We start from the raw sequence: 17,085 nt of genomic DNA, 5'->3' as shown, positions 1-17,085 counted from the left end.
GCCTTTCTAAAACTGTATTTTCTACCTTACAGAATCTCTTTATAATATAGAAAACACATACATAGAATACTTCATTTGTAAAATTTCATCATTTTGTAGTGTCGATTACTATGTTAAGCTTATATAGCTTATTCTCGCTTCGGGACAAGCCAATTTATTCATTCTTCTTCAGTCATATTTTGACCTTGTTAATTATTCGCTTATCAACCCTGACTGTTTTCATATAAGCATATGCATATTCACTTCTTACCGTACTAATCACATGTCTGTAGCCTATTTTTATCTGTCTATAAATATTGACTAACGTTTGATTAAATCGACTTGGCTCATACGCTTTCTCTACTACACATCGTTTCGCTCCGCTCTCTTCTCTTTGCTTCATTCTGTAGTGAACAAGAAAACGAGTGGATACAACCGATTGTATTTAAGCACAGAATTACAGAGCATCTCACCAAAATCTGAGAACTATATAGTAAATCGTTAATTTGCAAAATATCAATCCATAGTCTCAAACTTGACTGTTCCTTTTTGCAAATATCAGTCCATTGTCTCAGATGTCATTGTCCATGCATTCTCATACCAGTTGCATTCTGTTCCCGTTCTTTCCTTCTCGATCTTCTACTGAAATACATTCTATGCCTGACCACCGTTATATAGTACTTATGTAGATATAAGTAACCCGCACCACAGTTCCCTTGATTGTCTATCCAGATCAACGAGTGTACAAAATAGACGTATTCAAAGCATCCATTCTCATATTTGACTTAACTAATTTCGTTATCCACTAACCCTAGTTAAGTAGATGATTATGTACGGGAATTGGGGATATGTCTATTTCAATAATAATCAAACATATGATATAACTAGAATCACATATAAGGTCACTAAAATTTGTTCTTTACATTCTCTATGATTTTTCCAAATCACAATTCCTTTCTATAATACCGTTTGTATTTTCTTCAAGTTGACCTTTATTACCTTTTATTACCATGTATTCTTCTACTGATTGACAATGACATACTACTTATATCTATCGACATAAGTAGTATACAACATAATAGTAGTGATACTCGGATTACAAAATATCATTTTATTGGTGTATATATATATATATATATATATATATATATATATATATGTGCATGTACGTGTGTTTCCCGCTATTCAATTAACTGATTATGAACTCTTTGAAATACTAATACTAATACTGTTAAGTCTTGCTGATTGGACGCTATATTCGTTCCTAAGCTATTCTGATAACCCGCACGCTAGAACTATACAACGACCTGAACACAAGAAAGAAGACGCAAAGTATGAGAGAGACACTTTACTCCAAGGTTCGTTTTTCTACAGAAAACATGAGTATTTATAGATGTTAACGTTTGTTCAATCAACATCATATTTCGGCCAATCCGTCAACGACATATTATGCTACTGACTAATAGTAGCACGCCACGTTGAAATTCTAGAATGCTCCCTCATGCTCTGATTGGCCTCTGGAGGCTCCGTTGAAGTTCTCCGAAAGCCGACTCAACAAATACTACTACTAATAATAATAATGTCAGTATTGTTTATTCTGTAATATGAGTTATCAGTTCAAGGTGTCTCTATTTCCATTCTTTTAAGGAGTAAACAAACAAACAATATCCATAAATAAAAGTTTAATTGAACAGATATTTTCATTAGATGTTTATACTCAATGATAATTGTAAACAAACAAACAAAAACAAAAAAAAAGACTACCCTAATCAATTATCTAAGTTTATTCAGTCCCCCCTCCTTTCATGGGTAAACATTCGTTGTTGTTGTTGTTGTTGTTGTCGTCGTCGTCGTTTGTTCCTTCTTTTATTCACCATCATTTATGTACATAAATATATTTAATTTGAGAAAGTAAATAAATTTATTTATTTATTTATTATTAAAAATGTATGTTTACACTTGTATAGTAAATAAGTAATAATAATTAATTTACAATAGGATATATATATATATATAGAATAGGGACCGATAGGTCCTGGGTTCGAATCTCGCGAGACAGGATCGTCGATGCACATTGGTGAGAAGTACTACAATAAGATGAAATGGCTGTCCAGTGCTTTCAGGTTTTCCATGATGAACTAGCTTCAAACGACTCATGGTTTCAACTATTGAAATAGAATATTTAAAATATAATAATATATAATAATTGATTATTATCCGAAGGAGGTTTTTGTGAAGATTGTAGTAATTTAAATAATTGAATTCATGAGTCAATTAAAGTTAGACCATTATGGACAATATGGAAGTAATGGATGGCTGTTTTGTTCTAGTATGGGATTCATGAGTAGTGTGTATCCACGATCCCGCTCATGGGATCTGAAAATAATCTACATGTACTCACTAGTGACTGGTTTCAAGAGGTATTTTCTGGGGTTCTAGTGTGAAGCGGTGATCAGTGGAGTTCAATCAGGTCTGTTGTGAGATAGTAGCTCATTAAAGTCAATGGTGGACGGTGGTGCAATTTAGTGGTTTGGTTTTGTGCCAGCTGAGTGGTCTAGAGTCTAAACGCTCGAGTTCTAGACCGAAGGTGCTGGGTTCGAGTCCCGAAAACGGGGTTGAGGATGGTCGCTGCTTAAAAGTCCTATACTAGGACGAAAGAGCCGTCCAGTGTCTTCAGGTTTTTTATGGTGGTCTAGCTTTAATCGACTCCTCCAAACCCCTTACTGATTATATTTATCTTTAACTCGATACGATCCTTACTAGGGGTAATAAACCTATTCTGCTATCCCATTCCTCATCGGCTTGGTTAAACTTAAAATTTTCAAAGATCAGTGTTTTGCAGCTATCTTGACTTTTCACAATCTACTGGTACTGTGTATACAGAGGTATTTTTTAAAGGCGTAAAATGTTTTACAATTTCAATGATCCTATCAACAGAAGAGGTTGACATTACTCATAGGATTGTATGTTTAACCTGTGATCTTTATATACTTCCTTAAAAGGATTGAAATGTTTACCTTTTATTAAATATGTTATCTTTAAAGTAAGCAAACATGGACAGTGGCTAGCAGTGGAATCCAGGACACGCCTTTCATACTATTTAGGACTCGTCAGCTGGATGTATCTGCATCTCGGAGTTGATGCTCATTCGGGGACTCGAACCCAGTACCATTAGCTTCAAACGCCATCACGTTATCCACTCAGCTACTGAGTCCTTTAAAGTAACCCATCATTATTATACGAATATATCTTAACTAAATTTCCATAAGTTTCATCAACATTTATATAACTTTGTTGTCGTGTATTGTTTTTTTTCTTTCAATTGTTCATATAAGCATACATTATTGATTTTTTTAAATCAGTACTATTGATTTATCTACATTGATAATGAAAACCAGTTAGTAACTAAGTCAATCACAATCTTACAGAATACTAGTCGCTACTTCAATAGTTCTGAACATTAAGTGATACTGATTCACATCCTACAAATACTGTCATTTCCCTTATAATAGTTGTTATATCCGAGTGAATATTAAACCACAAGTAACTTCTGAGATCTATTAATGGACTAATATTATCTATATATTCTTATGGTATAACTATTCAATAATTAGACTATGTATATTTATATCCCCCTTATTATAAGCTTTATTTTGACCTATAATTTATTATTGTACGATTTACGGTTCTTAAGTTATGTTCAGTTTATTGATTACAGTCTACCACGTTCACAGCCACTTCTCGGCTTTATTGTGTACAAATGTTATTTCCTACTTTATGGTGCGCTGAGGTCTGTTTGATTGATATATAAGCCCAGTATGTGTGAAATAAATGATTCGATTCGCGTCGTATAGTGGAAGCTGGTATTGGTGTTCTGCACTCAAGTGGACGAGCTACGCGAACATAGGACCAATAAGGTGCTAGGCTGCTCATACCGGTCGAACGTCATTGGTTTGGCACAGTGCTAAGACTGTATAAGTCGTACTTTGATTGGTGGATAAGTCACGTGATAAAAAGCCGGACATAAACTCATAACAATAGTTCTGATAAAAACTTGTTAATTAACGTTCAAAGTTTTCTATCCATTAGATCATGTTGAATAAAGTACATTATAATGTTGATTTACTTACAATGATAGTAACATTAGGATTCACTTAATATCAGCAATTATACAGTTTAACCAACTTCCTATTATGTAATATTGATTCAAGCCTTTATTATTCTAATCACAACTCGTACAGTTGTCATCACACTACCAATTTATACTTTACACTTATTTATGTAATCTATTCTACTGTTATCATCATTGACTCACAAACTGCCTTGGTTGGTTTAATTCATTTCGTAAGTGCAATATATAAATACATTACCGTACATTAGAGTATAGTCTGATGAAGATCTAATCGAAAACACTAAGGTTCGCTTACATATGTTATTCTTTCAGGACTCAGTAGCTAAGTGGATAACGCGATGGTGTTTGAAGCGAATGGTACTGGGATCGAGTCCCAGAGTGAAAATCAACTCTGAGATGCAGGTACACCCAGCTGACGAGTCCCAAATAGGACGAAACACATGTCAAACTGGATTCCACTACTAGCCACTATCCATCATTGCTTACAAATAGCTTGTGAATTCAGGCAATATCGAGGCATACGCACAGTATGCACATATGCCAATAACAGACTGATCAATTGCAGTGTTAAACCTCAATGGGAAGATACAAACCAAATAATAATAAGTGAATGTATACTATCTTTTTATCGAAAGTCTAATTGATTAAAACCTAATCTGTATATTCTATTGCCAATATGTTTTGATAATTAAGTTCAAAATGAAATATTTATTTACGTTTTTTCTTTACTAATGTTTATATTAGTTTCCTGTTATTTTATAAACTTGTATATATATACAATGATTAATGATCAAAAGCAAGTTTTTCGGAGATTTTAGTCATTTTATAGTTAAATTCATGAGTTCATTAAACCTAGACCATCATGGGAAACCTAGAAGCACTGGACGACTGTTTTGTCCTATTGTGGGACTTCACCGTGACATTGAGCATCCACCATCCTATCTAGAGAGATTCTAACCCCGGACCTATCAGTCACACATGTGCTCACTAGTCACTGGCTTCAAGACGTATTTCCTGGAGTTCTAATGAGAAACAGTAATCAGTGGAGTTCAACCGGGTTTGTTGTGAGATAGTAACTCACTGGAAACAATGGTTTATGTGCCATTCAATTTCGTGAATTAGTTGAAGTTAGATATTAACACCGTTGGATATTGACTCAGTGGTCTAGTGGTTAGGCGCTCGCGTGCGAAACTGATGTGTCTTGTGTTCGAATCTCGCTAGATGGGATCGTGGATACTCAATGCCACCGAGAAGTTTCACAATAGGATGAAACGGTTATCCAGTGCTTCTAGGTTTTCTATGATGCTCTAGTCTCAATAGACTCATGAATTCAATTATCAACTTATTACAGTCTCCACAAAACCTCTTCCGATATAAAACTTTTTTTTGTTTTCTTTAATGAACTTAATGATTATGTAAATCTAGTTAGTTGTCTTATTAAATACATAGAAAAGAACAACAACAAGATATCCAATCTCATGAGATATGAAATTTTTGTTTATGTAATCATTATAACTAAGTTATTATGTTTATTTGACCTTCCCTATTCACCATCTATGCTAATCTATTTCTATGGCTAAATAATAACAGGAGGGCTTGTTCGTTTGTTTGTTTAATAGAAATAAACATTGAAATATGTAAATGATATTTATATTAGAAAGATTAACATTATCAAGAATTAGGAAGAAAACGAAACTCTTGGACAATAATTTCATTCTGAGATCCATTCATTCATTCAAGAGATCTTACTCATTGGGTGATATTCATCATATTATTATGAACTAATTAAATTCACTTGATATTTCACTGGTTGAAATCATGAGTCAATTGAAGTTAGATCACTATGGAAAACCTGGAAGTACTGGACGGCCGTTTCGTCCTAGTATGGGACTCCTCAGCAGTGCGCATCCACGATCCCGCACCCCGCGAGAATCGAACCCAAGACCTATCAGTCTCACGACAGGCGCTTAACCAACTAGACCACCGGGTCGGCATCCAACGGATGTTAATGTCTAACTTCAACCAATCCACGAAGTTGCACCACCTTGATATTGTTTGGCTTGTATCTTCTCATTGATGTTTAGGACTGTAATTGATTAGTTACTTGTTGGCATCTGTGTATCTTGTTCAGACTGTTTCAATATTGTTTTATGACACAAGCATTTTAAGCAAAGATGAATAGTGGTTAGCATTGGAATCCAGGATTCATATTTTGTCCCATTTGCTTATAATGGTTATAAATTAAGGCAATATCAAGGCGATCCACAGAGTATGCATAGATGCCAATAAGAGACTGATCAGTTGCAGTCCTAAATATCAATCGAAGATACAAGTAAACAATACCAAGGGGGTTTAAACTTCACCTAATCGCATCAGCAAGTGTCTATCAGGATTTAGTAGCTAGGTGGATAACGCGATGGCGTTTGAAGCTAATGGTATTGGGTTCGAGTCTCAAAGTGAATATCAACTCTGAGATACAGGTAGGTCTAACTGATGAGTCTCAAATAAGATGAAATACGTTTCCTGGATTCCATTATTAGCCACTATCCAACTTTGCTTATCATGAACTAATTGTTGTTAGAATTGAAGATCTCTAGATTCTTATTGACTAATCTTGAAGATTAGACACCTTTTGCAAAATGTGAACATTTTATGTTCATCTCTGACAGTTGTTCATAGGTACTCCTGAATAATTCATTACTACAATGAAATAATTATGTCTTGCTTGTAGGCTTTCAGTGATACGTTAAATGATATCATTTTATGATTACCCTTTACAGAACCTCACAAAATAGAACCACTAAAAGGTATTTTCTCTTTAAAATTGCTTATTCAAACTTGAATTCCATTCTCATTTACAAGAAACATCTTAATAACGTTTTATCATTAAATGATTGAACCGATTTGTACTTCAAGATGAAAAGAAGAATTTTACAAGTTTTGTTTTTCTCATTGAACAGAATGATCTTAAATGATCAATATCTGTTATAGCTTGTGGCTTTATGTCCTATTCATATATGACGTAATGATACCGCCAATTAGACAATAGCGATTTATCAACCGGATCAACGACGCATTAACCCATAAAATCAGTTTAGAATCCTCATCGGTCATTATCTTTTTGCCTAGCCCTCCCTATTGAGTCCAGAACATCAATCTCAGCCCCCTGCAATATGAATCGTGTATTTCAAACATACTGAGTTTATATACCAATCAAGCAGACCACATCGTACGATAAAACAGAAAACAACATTTGTACAAGATTTAGCCAAAAGTGGTTGTGAATGTAGGAGATAGCGATTGATAGACTGGGTATAACTCAAGAATAGTAAATGATATAATCATAGTTCATAGATCGAAATAAAGCCTATGATAAGAGGACTACGAATATGCATAGTTTAGTTACTTAATAACTATACAATAGAGATATACGTTTAGTATTGGTCCACAAATGGATCCCAATAGTTACTATTCATTATGTCTTATAGGGATATAACAATAGCATTACTATTTACATATTGATTTTGATTGTTTACTTCTCTGATCTCCTTTGTAATCTGATTTGCATACAAAACTAAGTATATGAATGATGATATTTTATTGTATACAAGACCCCTTATCCTCATACTTTTAATTAGATGAATATCTCGACATTAAAATCAGTCAGCTACAACGTAGGACCAGCCATATATATACATCAGTCTAGGTTGCCATACCCCATTAACACAACAAGATGAACACCGAATTCATAGAAGTAGTTAATTCAATGGTAGTAATATATAAAAGAAAGATTGCATATAAGGGCATAGTACAGGAAGAAAGAATCAGTTCGTAGAAAGAAAGAAATGAGGCGATTTTAATCTCTTAGTTTAAGGGAAGACAGAGAGTGTATACACCTACGCCATCGTGATCGATTCTGAGCCATGTCACCAAGAGTCTCCAACCATTGGTTACAATAGTCACGCGGACCCCAACCAAGTGGTCTGCATCTACCAACATGGCTCAGACTAGAATTTAGTGTCTTCAATCACTGATGCCACGTTTTGGTTTGACCGTCCGTAACTTTCTTCCAACCATATCCAACACCGGTTAGCATTGCACGTCGTGGTAATCGGTGTTCAGCACTCAAGACCACTGACATTAAACTAAGTAGTAAACATATATGGTTAATAGATTAGAAAACATGATAAACTTACGGATATGAAACTATATGAGTAATAAGATGAAATAAATAAATGACACTATTTAAGTGAACTACACATTATCCAACTACTTCCTATTTCGTTTCATAATGTTTTATTCTAAGATTAAATTAGAAATAGACATGATATTACTGAACTAAACCATATCAGTAGATGATGATTACATTTGAATTCAATTACACAAACTAGTTTTTGATAGAGTTTTGTTCTCTGAGCTGGATGGTTTGGTCAGCTCAGAGAATAAAACTCCATCAAAATCATCCACTTGAACTACAAATCTTCTCCACTACACAAACTAATAATAATAATCAATCATGTGAAATGTTGTCATAGTTACTATTTATTCATTATCTTAAGTTTAGTATCATTCAAAATGATTATTTTCCTTTTCAATTCCTTAGTTATAATCATCCTATTCTGATATTATTTTTAATCTTCTTTCATAATTGAATAGTTCTTCATTGTTTTGTTTTCTTCTCTTTTAAAGACATTTATATTCATGTAAGTTTCATGGAACTAGCTAGACACTTACAAGTAAGAGTGTTTAATAGTGAGGAAGAAGTAGAAATAGAAGAGAAAGGGGTGTAGAAGTGTTGCTATATATCTAATTAACAATAACAACAACTAACTTGTAGTTCATTTGTGTACTACTTTTATTTGTAATGGTTTATTGTTGATGTTTTATCTCATGGAAACAAACAAAAGATGCGTTTTTTTTTTCAGAATTGACATGAATTATTTATTATATGCGCATAGTAACAATAATCTTTAGACCATTTTAAGCTTATAATAGATGTTACATACTACTCAATTGTTCCATTTACATACCATACTAATCAAGTTTAGAAGAAAAAACAATCTATTAAGATATATTTAAAGAATAATAGAAGATATTAGATGTAGATTGAAACAGAGAATAATTAGTGAAGCCTGTACGATGTTGTCGACGAGCTCATCACTTTAATGAACCTGAGATCTAACTCCAATAAGATGGTATGAATGTCATTGAGATATATATTGATAAGTTTTGTTAATTTGAACGCTTTATTCGGTTCCCAAGCTATTCTGGTAACCCACAAGCTAGAACTATGCAGCGACATGAACTCGAGAAAAAAGGCGCAAAATAAGCGAAAAACACTTTATTCCAAAGATTCATTCTTTTACAGAAAAACACGGGTATTTATAGATGTTAACATTTATTAAATCAACATCATATTTTAACAAATTCACTAAAAGACATATTATGCTACTGACCAATAGTAGCACGCCACGTTGATATTCTAGACAGTTCCATCATGCTCTGATTGGCTAGGACTCTTCGGCTCCTTTAGAACCTCTGGAGGCTCCATCGCAGTTCTCGGAAAGCTCACTCAACATATATGTCGCCTATCTTCGTATAATCTTCATCGACTTCAACCGTGTTGGTGAATAACAGAATTAAAATAAAGTCAAATACGAGAATGAAAGTTTTGAATACATATGTTTTGTACAATCATTGATTTGGACAGGAAATCAGAGCGATGAAGCGAATAGAGGAAAGCGAGAAGCGAAATGACGTGCAGTGAAGAAGGCGTGTGTGCCAACCTGATTTAATCAAATGTTAATCACTATTTATAGTCACACAAAATAAGCTACAGACATGTGATGAATAGGATAAGATGTGTACACTCAAATACGCTCATATAAAAACAATCAAGGTTGATAAGTGAATAATTAAAAGGTAAAAAGGGGACTCAAGGAGAGTGGATAAATTGGCCCATCTGGAAGCTAAAATAAGTTATATGGGCTTAACATAGTAACCGACACTATAAGCAAATTCTGGTAAATTGATCAATGTTTCCAAACATGTTTACAATAGATTGATTACTGCGTGGTGATCAATGTCATATATATCAGGTCCTTCATTGTGCAGATCGAATCCTATCGATCAAGATGAAATGTGGCCACTAATCTAGGTGCATGCACTGTCCGTGTGACCATCGTAACCAATGGTTTGAAACTCTAGGTAACATGACTCAAAATCGATCACAGTCGCGTAGGTGTATACACTCTCTGTCTTTCCTCAAACCATGAGGTTGAAATCGCTCCATATCTTTCTTTCTACCAACTAAATCTTTCTTCCTGTGCTATATCTTTATACATAATCTTTCTTTTATATATTACTACCATTGAATCAACTATTTCTATGAATTCGGTGTTCATCTTGTTGTGCTAATGAGGTATGGCAACTTCGACCAATGCACATGTGTGCCTGGTCTCACGTTGTAGCTGACTGACTGCGTGCGCTATGTTGAGATAATATGGTGGTTGGAGGTAGTCAACAGGAAACCGTGGACCTAGGTTTCATGTTATTTGGCACTCGCCAGTAATCATGTGTTATTGTTCTTCATATACTACTAAACTTCAATTAGACAAATTTCATGGATTCAATGGTTATTTTCTTTGACTAAACTAAATAGACTGAAAGAATTGATCAGAATTTATTGAATATTTATAATAGCTGAAAGAATTATTGAAACACTACATTATTTTTATCTGACGTTTTTGTATTGAAGACTTAGGCTACTCATAAGTAGTGAATAACCAAATAATTTCTTTTTTTTTTCGGTGATTGTCATGCTGGGTTCATACGCGATTTGTTGCTTCAGGATACTGGAGCATATATGCACCATCAGTTAGGAATCAGGATTTTCCAACTTCCGTAGGTGGATCCGTTATATCCATCAACTCTTCTAAAGCTCTGAACATTCGCTTTATGCCCTCCTAATCTTATAAACAGCAGCCTCGCCACGAGAAGACAGTAAGACTTCCCTGACAGTAGCCATATACATGTGACCATTTTTCAATGATATAATATCAACTATACAGCAAACCAATACAAACTCAGAGCTGAATCAAGGCTGCTAGTGCTAATTAATGAATCATTGACTTAGCACAAAGACAAAGTTATATAAGTTGGTGTTCTAATTAGACGAAGTGGACTTCGCAGATGACCTAGCCCTCCTATCCCATACACACGAACAAATGCAGATGAAGACAACTAGTACAGCATTAGCCCCTGCATTAGTAGGCCTCAACATAAACAAACGAGAAAGTAAGATCCTCAAATACAACACAGAGAACATCAACCCAATCACACTTGATGGAGAAACTTTGGAAGATATGGAATCCTTCCCGTACCTGAGAAGCATCATCGATGAACAAGGAGGATCAGACGCAAGGGCCGTATTCCTACAATTGAAGAACATATGGCACTATCAACAACAACTTTCAACCAATATCACAATCACAATCTTTAATACGGACGTCAAGACAGTTCTACTGTGTGGATCTGAAACTTGGAGAACTACAACTATCATCAAGAAGATACAAGTAATTATAAATAGTTGTCTACGCAAGATACTCAACATCGATTGGCCGGATACCATCAGCAACAGCCTACTCTGAACGAAAACAAGCCAGCTTCCAGCTGAAGAGGAAATTAGGAAAAGACGATGGAAATGGATAGGACATAGATTACGCGAATCATCAAACCACATCACGAGGCAAGCCCTAACTTGGAATCCTGAATGGAAACAAGAAAGAGGAAGGTTAAAGAACACATTACGTCGAGAAATAGAATCAGATATGAAAAGAATGAATAAGAACTGGAAAAAGCTGGAAAGGATTGCCCAGGATAGGGTTGGGTGGAGAGTACTAGTGGACGGCCTACACTCCTCCACGAGGAGCAACAGGCGTAAGTAAGTCCAATTGACGAGTTTCTTACATGATATTTGGTGAACCATACAAAAAACATACTCTAATTCTCATCTTATTAAATTTCACTTTTTTGAAAATTGATCATCTACAAAATAAATTTTTAAAAACATACGTTCAGCGGTTGAGATCATGAGTCAATTAAAGCTGGACCACCACGGAAAACCTAGGAACACTGGACGGCCGTTTCGTCCTATTGTGGGACTCTGCCTCGCGGGATTCAAACCCAGGACCTATCAGTCTCGTATTCGTACTCTTAATCATTAGACCACTGAGCCGGCATCCAACGGTATTGATGTCTGACCTCAACTAATGCACGAGATGTAATGACACATCCAACATTGTCTTCAGTGAGTTACTATCTCACGACGGACCCGATTGAACTCCACTAATCACTGTTTCTCACTAGAGCTCCAGGATATACATCTTGAGACTGATAGGTCCTGAATTCGGATCTCACGAGACGGGATCGTGGATGCATACTGCTGAGGAGTGCTATAATAGGACGAAAAGGCCATCCAGTGCTTCTAGGTCTTCTATGATAGTCCAGCTTCAATTGACTCATGATTTCAACTATTGAAATTAATACAATCTCCACGATCCACCTTCTGATACTAAAAAAATATTTCGTTATTTATCTTTTTCTTTCTTCTTTTATTTTTATAATTTAGGTTCTTCACCTTCATTAACCTGTGCATTAAGTACAAATGGACATCCAATGAATGATAAAGATTTATTATCATTTTTATTCAGTACAGTTTTAACTTATATGGTACCATGTATTTTATTAGTCTTTATTAATTTAATACTACTTATTAAATTAATTAGTATTAAATCAAAACGACGTATATTATGTAAAACAATGAATAAAAATATACAATTCGTTAATTGGTATAATACTACTACTACTACTAATAATAATAATAATAATGATCGAATCAATTTATCATCAAGTGAATTGATTTCAATGAATCCAATCACATCACCACCACCACAACCACCACCAGCAACAACAAGGACATTATCATCAGTTGTCATAGCAACAAATGAACAAGAAAATTCATTAACATCTACAATAACAACTATATTACAACGTCGTCGTCATACAATCACAGAAGATCGTAAAGAAATTGGTCGTATTGTTGCATTATTATTATTATCATTTTTTTATTTATGTTTTACATTTCCAGTTAGTATTAGTTTAACAATAAGAGCTAATTTAAATTATAAACATTCAAATTGTTTACATTTATTATATGCACATTTATCACGTTTATTAACATCTATTAAAGATATTAATTATGCATTAAATGGTTATACATATGCTGTATTCTTTCAATTTTATCGTACTAAATTATTGAAAATTTTAACATGTAAATGTACTACTACTACTACTTCTAATCATACTACTCATACTCATACTAATACTACTACTACTACTACTACTACTACTAATACTAATACTACTAGGAACATTCATAAACATTCTTATCGTTATCGTCAAAGCAAAACAGAGAATTCAAAATACACTGATGAATAATATACAACATAGATGATATGGACCATGATGAGAGGGGGGTGTGTGAGAGAGAGAGAGAGAGGGGGGAGAGAACGTCAAAAAAAAAGAGAAAAAAATAGATACATTTTTCACATTCCTTTATGTTACATTATAAAAAGAATTTCATTCGTTTCCTTACAAAATTCCACATCATTATTTTGATTATTCCATAATGAAGTAAACAACAACAACAATCATAATAACAAAAGAGACAATACATACTCCTGTTTTTCTTCTTCTTTGTCTTCAGTTTCTAGGCACAATGACATCATTCATCACATGAATTTCATATTTATTATAAAGAGAAGAAAAGAAGAAAGAAGAAGAAGAAGTTACTTATTCAATGCATTTCATATGTATCTCATATTTTTTTCTTGATGTTATGATTATTATTTTGTTTGTTTATCTTGTCTTTCTTTTCTACATTACTGCATAGAACTTCGTCCCATCCTACTTTATGGCAGTGAAACATGGCCGGTAAGAGTAGAGGATATTCGTAGGTTACTAGTATTTGATCATAGGTGTCTTCGAAATATTGCTCGTATATCCTGGGACTATCGAGTAAGTAAATCCAGTTGTTAAGAAACGGGTACTAGGTAAGGATGGCAAATCAATTGATGAAGTAGTGAAACTTCATCAGTTGAGATGGCTGGGACACGTGTTACGTATGCCCAACGACCGACTGCCTCGACGTGCTATGTTCAGTGGTATAGGAGTAGGTTGGAAGAAAGCTAGAGGCGGCCAAACCAAAACATGGCACAAGTCCATGAAGTCACTGACAAGTGGTCTGAGTCATGTTGGTAGGTGTAGACTACCTGGTTGGGGACCGCGAGATAATAGCAACCGATGGTTAGAGACACTGAATGACATGGCTCAAAATCGTTTGCAATGGCGCAGATGCATCCACTCTCTGTGTTCTCCCAAGTTCTAATCTTCTGAATTCTTTATTTCCCTTTCTTTTTTGTTTTTCCAAATTTATTTCACTGTATTATACTCTTTAAATAACATCTCCAAACACTAATCTTCCCGATTACTGCTTATACTCTTATTACCTCTACCACTACGGGATTTGAATTGACAACTGCATCTCTGTGCTAATGTGGTATAGTAAATCGAACTGATGTACGTACGTACGAAGTTCTACGTTGTTATTAGCTGACTGACAAATTAATGACTGATTATTGAATATGAGCTAATGACATGTTTGTCTATTCATTAGTTCTGATAAAATTTTATCACTTAAACTGCAATTGGACGATTGAATTAATTCAATCAATATCACATAAACTATACATTGATGTTAGATGAATGAAGATAATTGATAGGGAACCCTGAACTTATGTAGCAAGTTAGTAGGGTTATCTTTAATCATGAGGGTATTGATGATTTCTGAGGGATTTTAACTCATACCACCTAGCCTCATAGTTTGAAACTTTGTCACTGACTTATTCGAGTCATAAATGATCTCCTGTAGGATTTAGATGTGTAAACTGGTTGACGATTCAGTAATAATCCTTATGAATGCAGAGATACCAACTAGTATGAAATCTTGATTAAGGACATCTTACTGACTACTTCTATACACCCAACATCAAGACATAGTTTAAGGTTTTATTTATAATTGGAATTAATAAGCATATTTATAACAATTCATTTGCATTTACAGTTTGGTCATTATCACAGCTGAAACAAACTCTGGGCTCGTTGTCGGAGTCACTGTTTGAACGAACAGTGAATGAGGCATGAACATAAATTCTCCACTTTATTTCGCTTATTCTACTTAGGCTAACTCCGTTTGAACGACGGTGGCAACAAAAAGTCAAGTACAAATTGAGTTGGACGAATTTATTTCAACCATTCGTTTATTTAGACAGATGTTAAGATGAGAGATGGGGAAGGTCACCCTAACTCAGTTAAATAAAAACGTGATTCAATATTTACAGACATGAAAGATACAAGCAAGCATAAAGATATATCGCACAATTATGCTCCCATGATCAATGCCACACATATGAATGACAAAATGACTGAGAAAATTAGAACATTAGTCTACCCAAAAGTAAGGATAGGTCTTGTAGGCGTGTAAAAATGTTAGTTGCTACAAAGCATCACTTATATTGATAAACATTTGTCATGCAGTTATCACGAATCGGCTGAAACTGCCTTTGGATGCTAACTCAGTAGCCTAAAAGTAATGCACTTTTCGCCAAAGCTACATGCATTGGGTTTCAGTCTTAAAGAAGTCTTGGGTATGTACAGCAGAAAAATATTATACTAGGACAAGACAGCTGCCCAGTTTTCTTTTATTTTTTAATGATCATTCAGATGGGATCAATCAGTAATGTAATCTTCAAACTGAAGAATCTCTACAAATCTCTCATAATAATACGTGAATATTACATTAGGCGCTAGTATTCCATAACATACAGAATTTATTAGTTGAGTAGGTATCATTTTAATGTGCGTTCTATGATAGAAAAGGAATGTTGAACACTGTGGGAACTCAGTGATACGTGGTAACATATGACAGCAAAATGCTCAATAACTGTTCATACAAGATAAACTAAAAGGTAATGCTAAACTATAAGGATTTCGATTATGATGAAGGTATATAGTAAAACAGTATGACTTCTACCGATAATGAAACAGACCATCACATAGGATTGTTCCCGATTGATTAAGCTGTGAATAAACTGAAACAGAACATGTATTCCTATTTTAATGATGACATTATCAGCAGATATTTAGGCCTAGGTTTAGGAATAAGATTTAGGGCCATGACATAAAACTAGTATTACAGTTTAGATTTGGAAATTATGGGTCCAGGATTTAAAGGATGGTATTAAAATACACGCTTATTCTAACTAAAAGCGTAAATCCTAAACTCTACTATATTAATAAAAATTGAACGGCGAATTTATCATTATTAAGAAGTAAACAAAAAATACCAACTGATAGTAAAATTAACAAACTTACACTTTACTTATTTAATGGATGAGTTCGGTTGTGGTTCTCTAACGGAGACCGTTTCAGTAAAGTCGCAACGTAGAACCTGGCATATGAGTGCATCAGCTTAAGTACACACACTCCCTTAGCACAGATTAAACAAATCCCAAAGAAGTAGAGGTTGCAACAGTATTAAATAAGACCATGCATCGAAGGTACGATTCGAGAAAAAATGTGAACTGGTGGAATAAAAACATTCATTGGGGAGGGGGAGTTAGGAGCTTGAAAACTAAGTGGAGACAAAGAGTAGATGCACCTGCATCATTGCGACCTATTTTAAGCTATGTCCTTCAAAGTCTCTAACGACTGGTTACAATGATCACATGGACTCCAACCAGATAGTTTGCATCTATCTACAGGGCTTAGTCTAACATTCGGTGTCACTATGAACTGTTGAAATGTCATGGTTTGGTCGCCTCTGGCTTCCTCCAAACCTACTCCTACAACAGACA

At 34.5% G+C, this 17,085-nt stretch overlaps 1 protein-coding gene across 1 annotated transcript in view; it reads left to right on the top strand.

Moving 5' to 3' along the window:
- MS3_00005918 (uncharacterized protein) overlaps positions 1-14,128 on the top strand; it is a 73,624-nt gene extending 59,496 nt beyond the window's left edge. The window contains exon 2 of the mRNA XM_051214012.1: positions 12,741-14,128. Coding sequence (XP_051070036.1) covers positions 12,741-13,609 — 869 coding nt within the window. The 3' untranslated portion in view covers positions 13,610-14,128. The remainder of the gene's footprint in view (positions 1-12,740) is intronic.
- Positions 14,129-17,085: the final 2,957 nt, after the last annotated feature.

The sequence above is a fragment of the Schistosoma haematobium genome, chromosome 3, assembly GCF_000699445.3.
Source record: "Schistosoma haematobium chromosome 3, whole genome shotgun sequence".
NCBI classification, from domain to species: Eukaryota; Metazoa; Platyhelminthes; class Trematoda; order Strigeidida; family Schistosomatidae; genus Schistosoma; species Schistosoma haematobium.
Note: the sequence above shows the minus strand (reverse complement) of the source record. Positions and strands in the feature narration are given on the sequence as shown.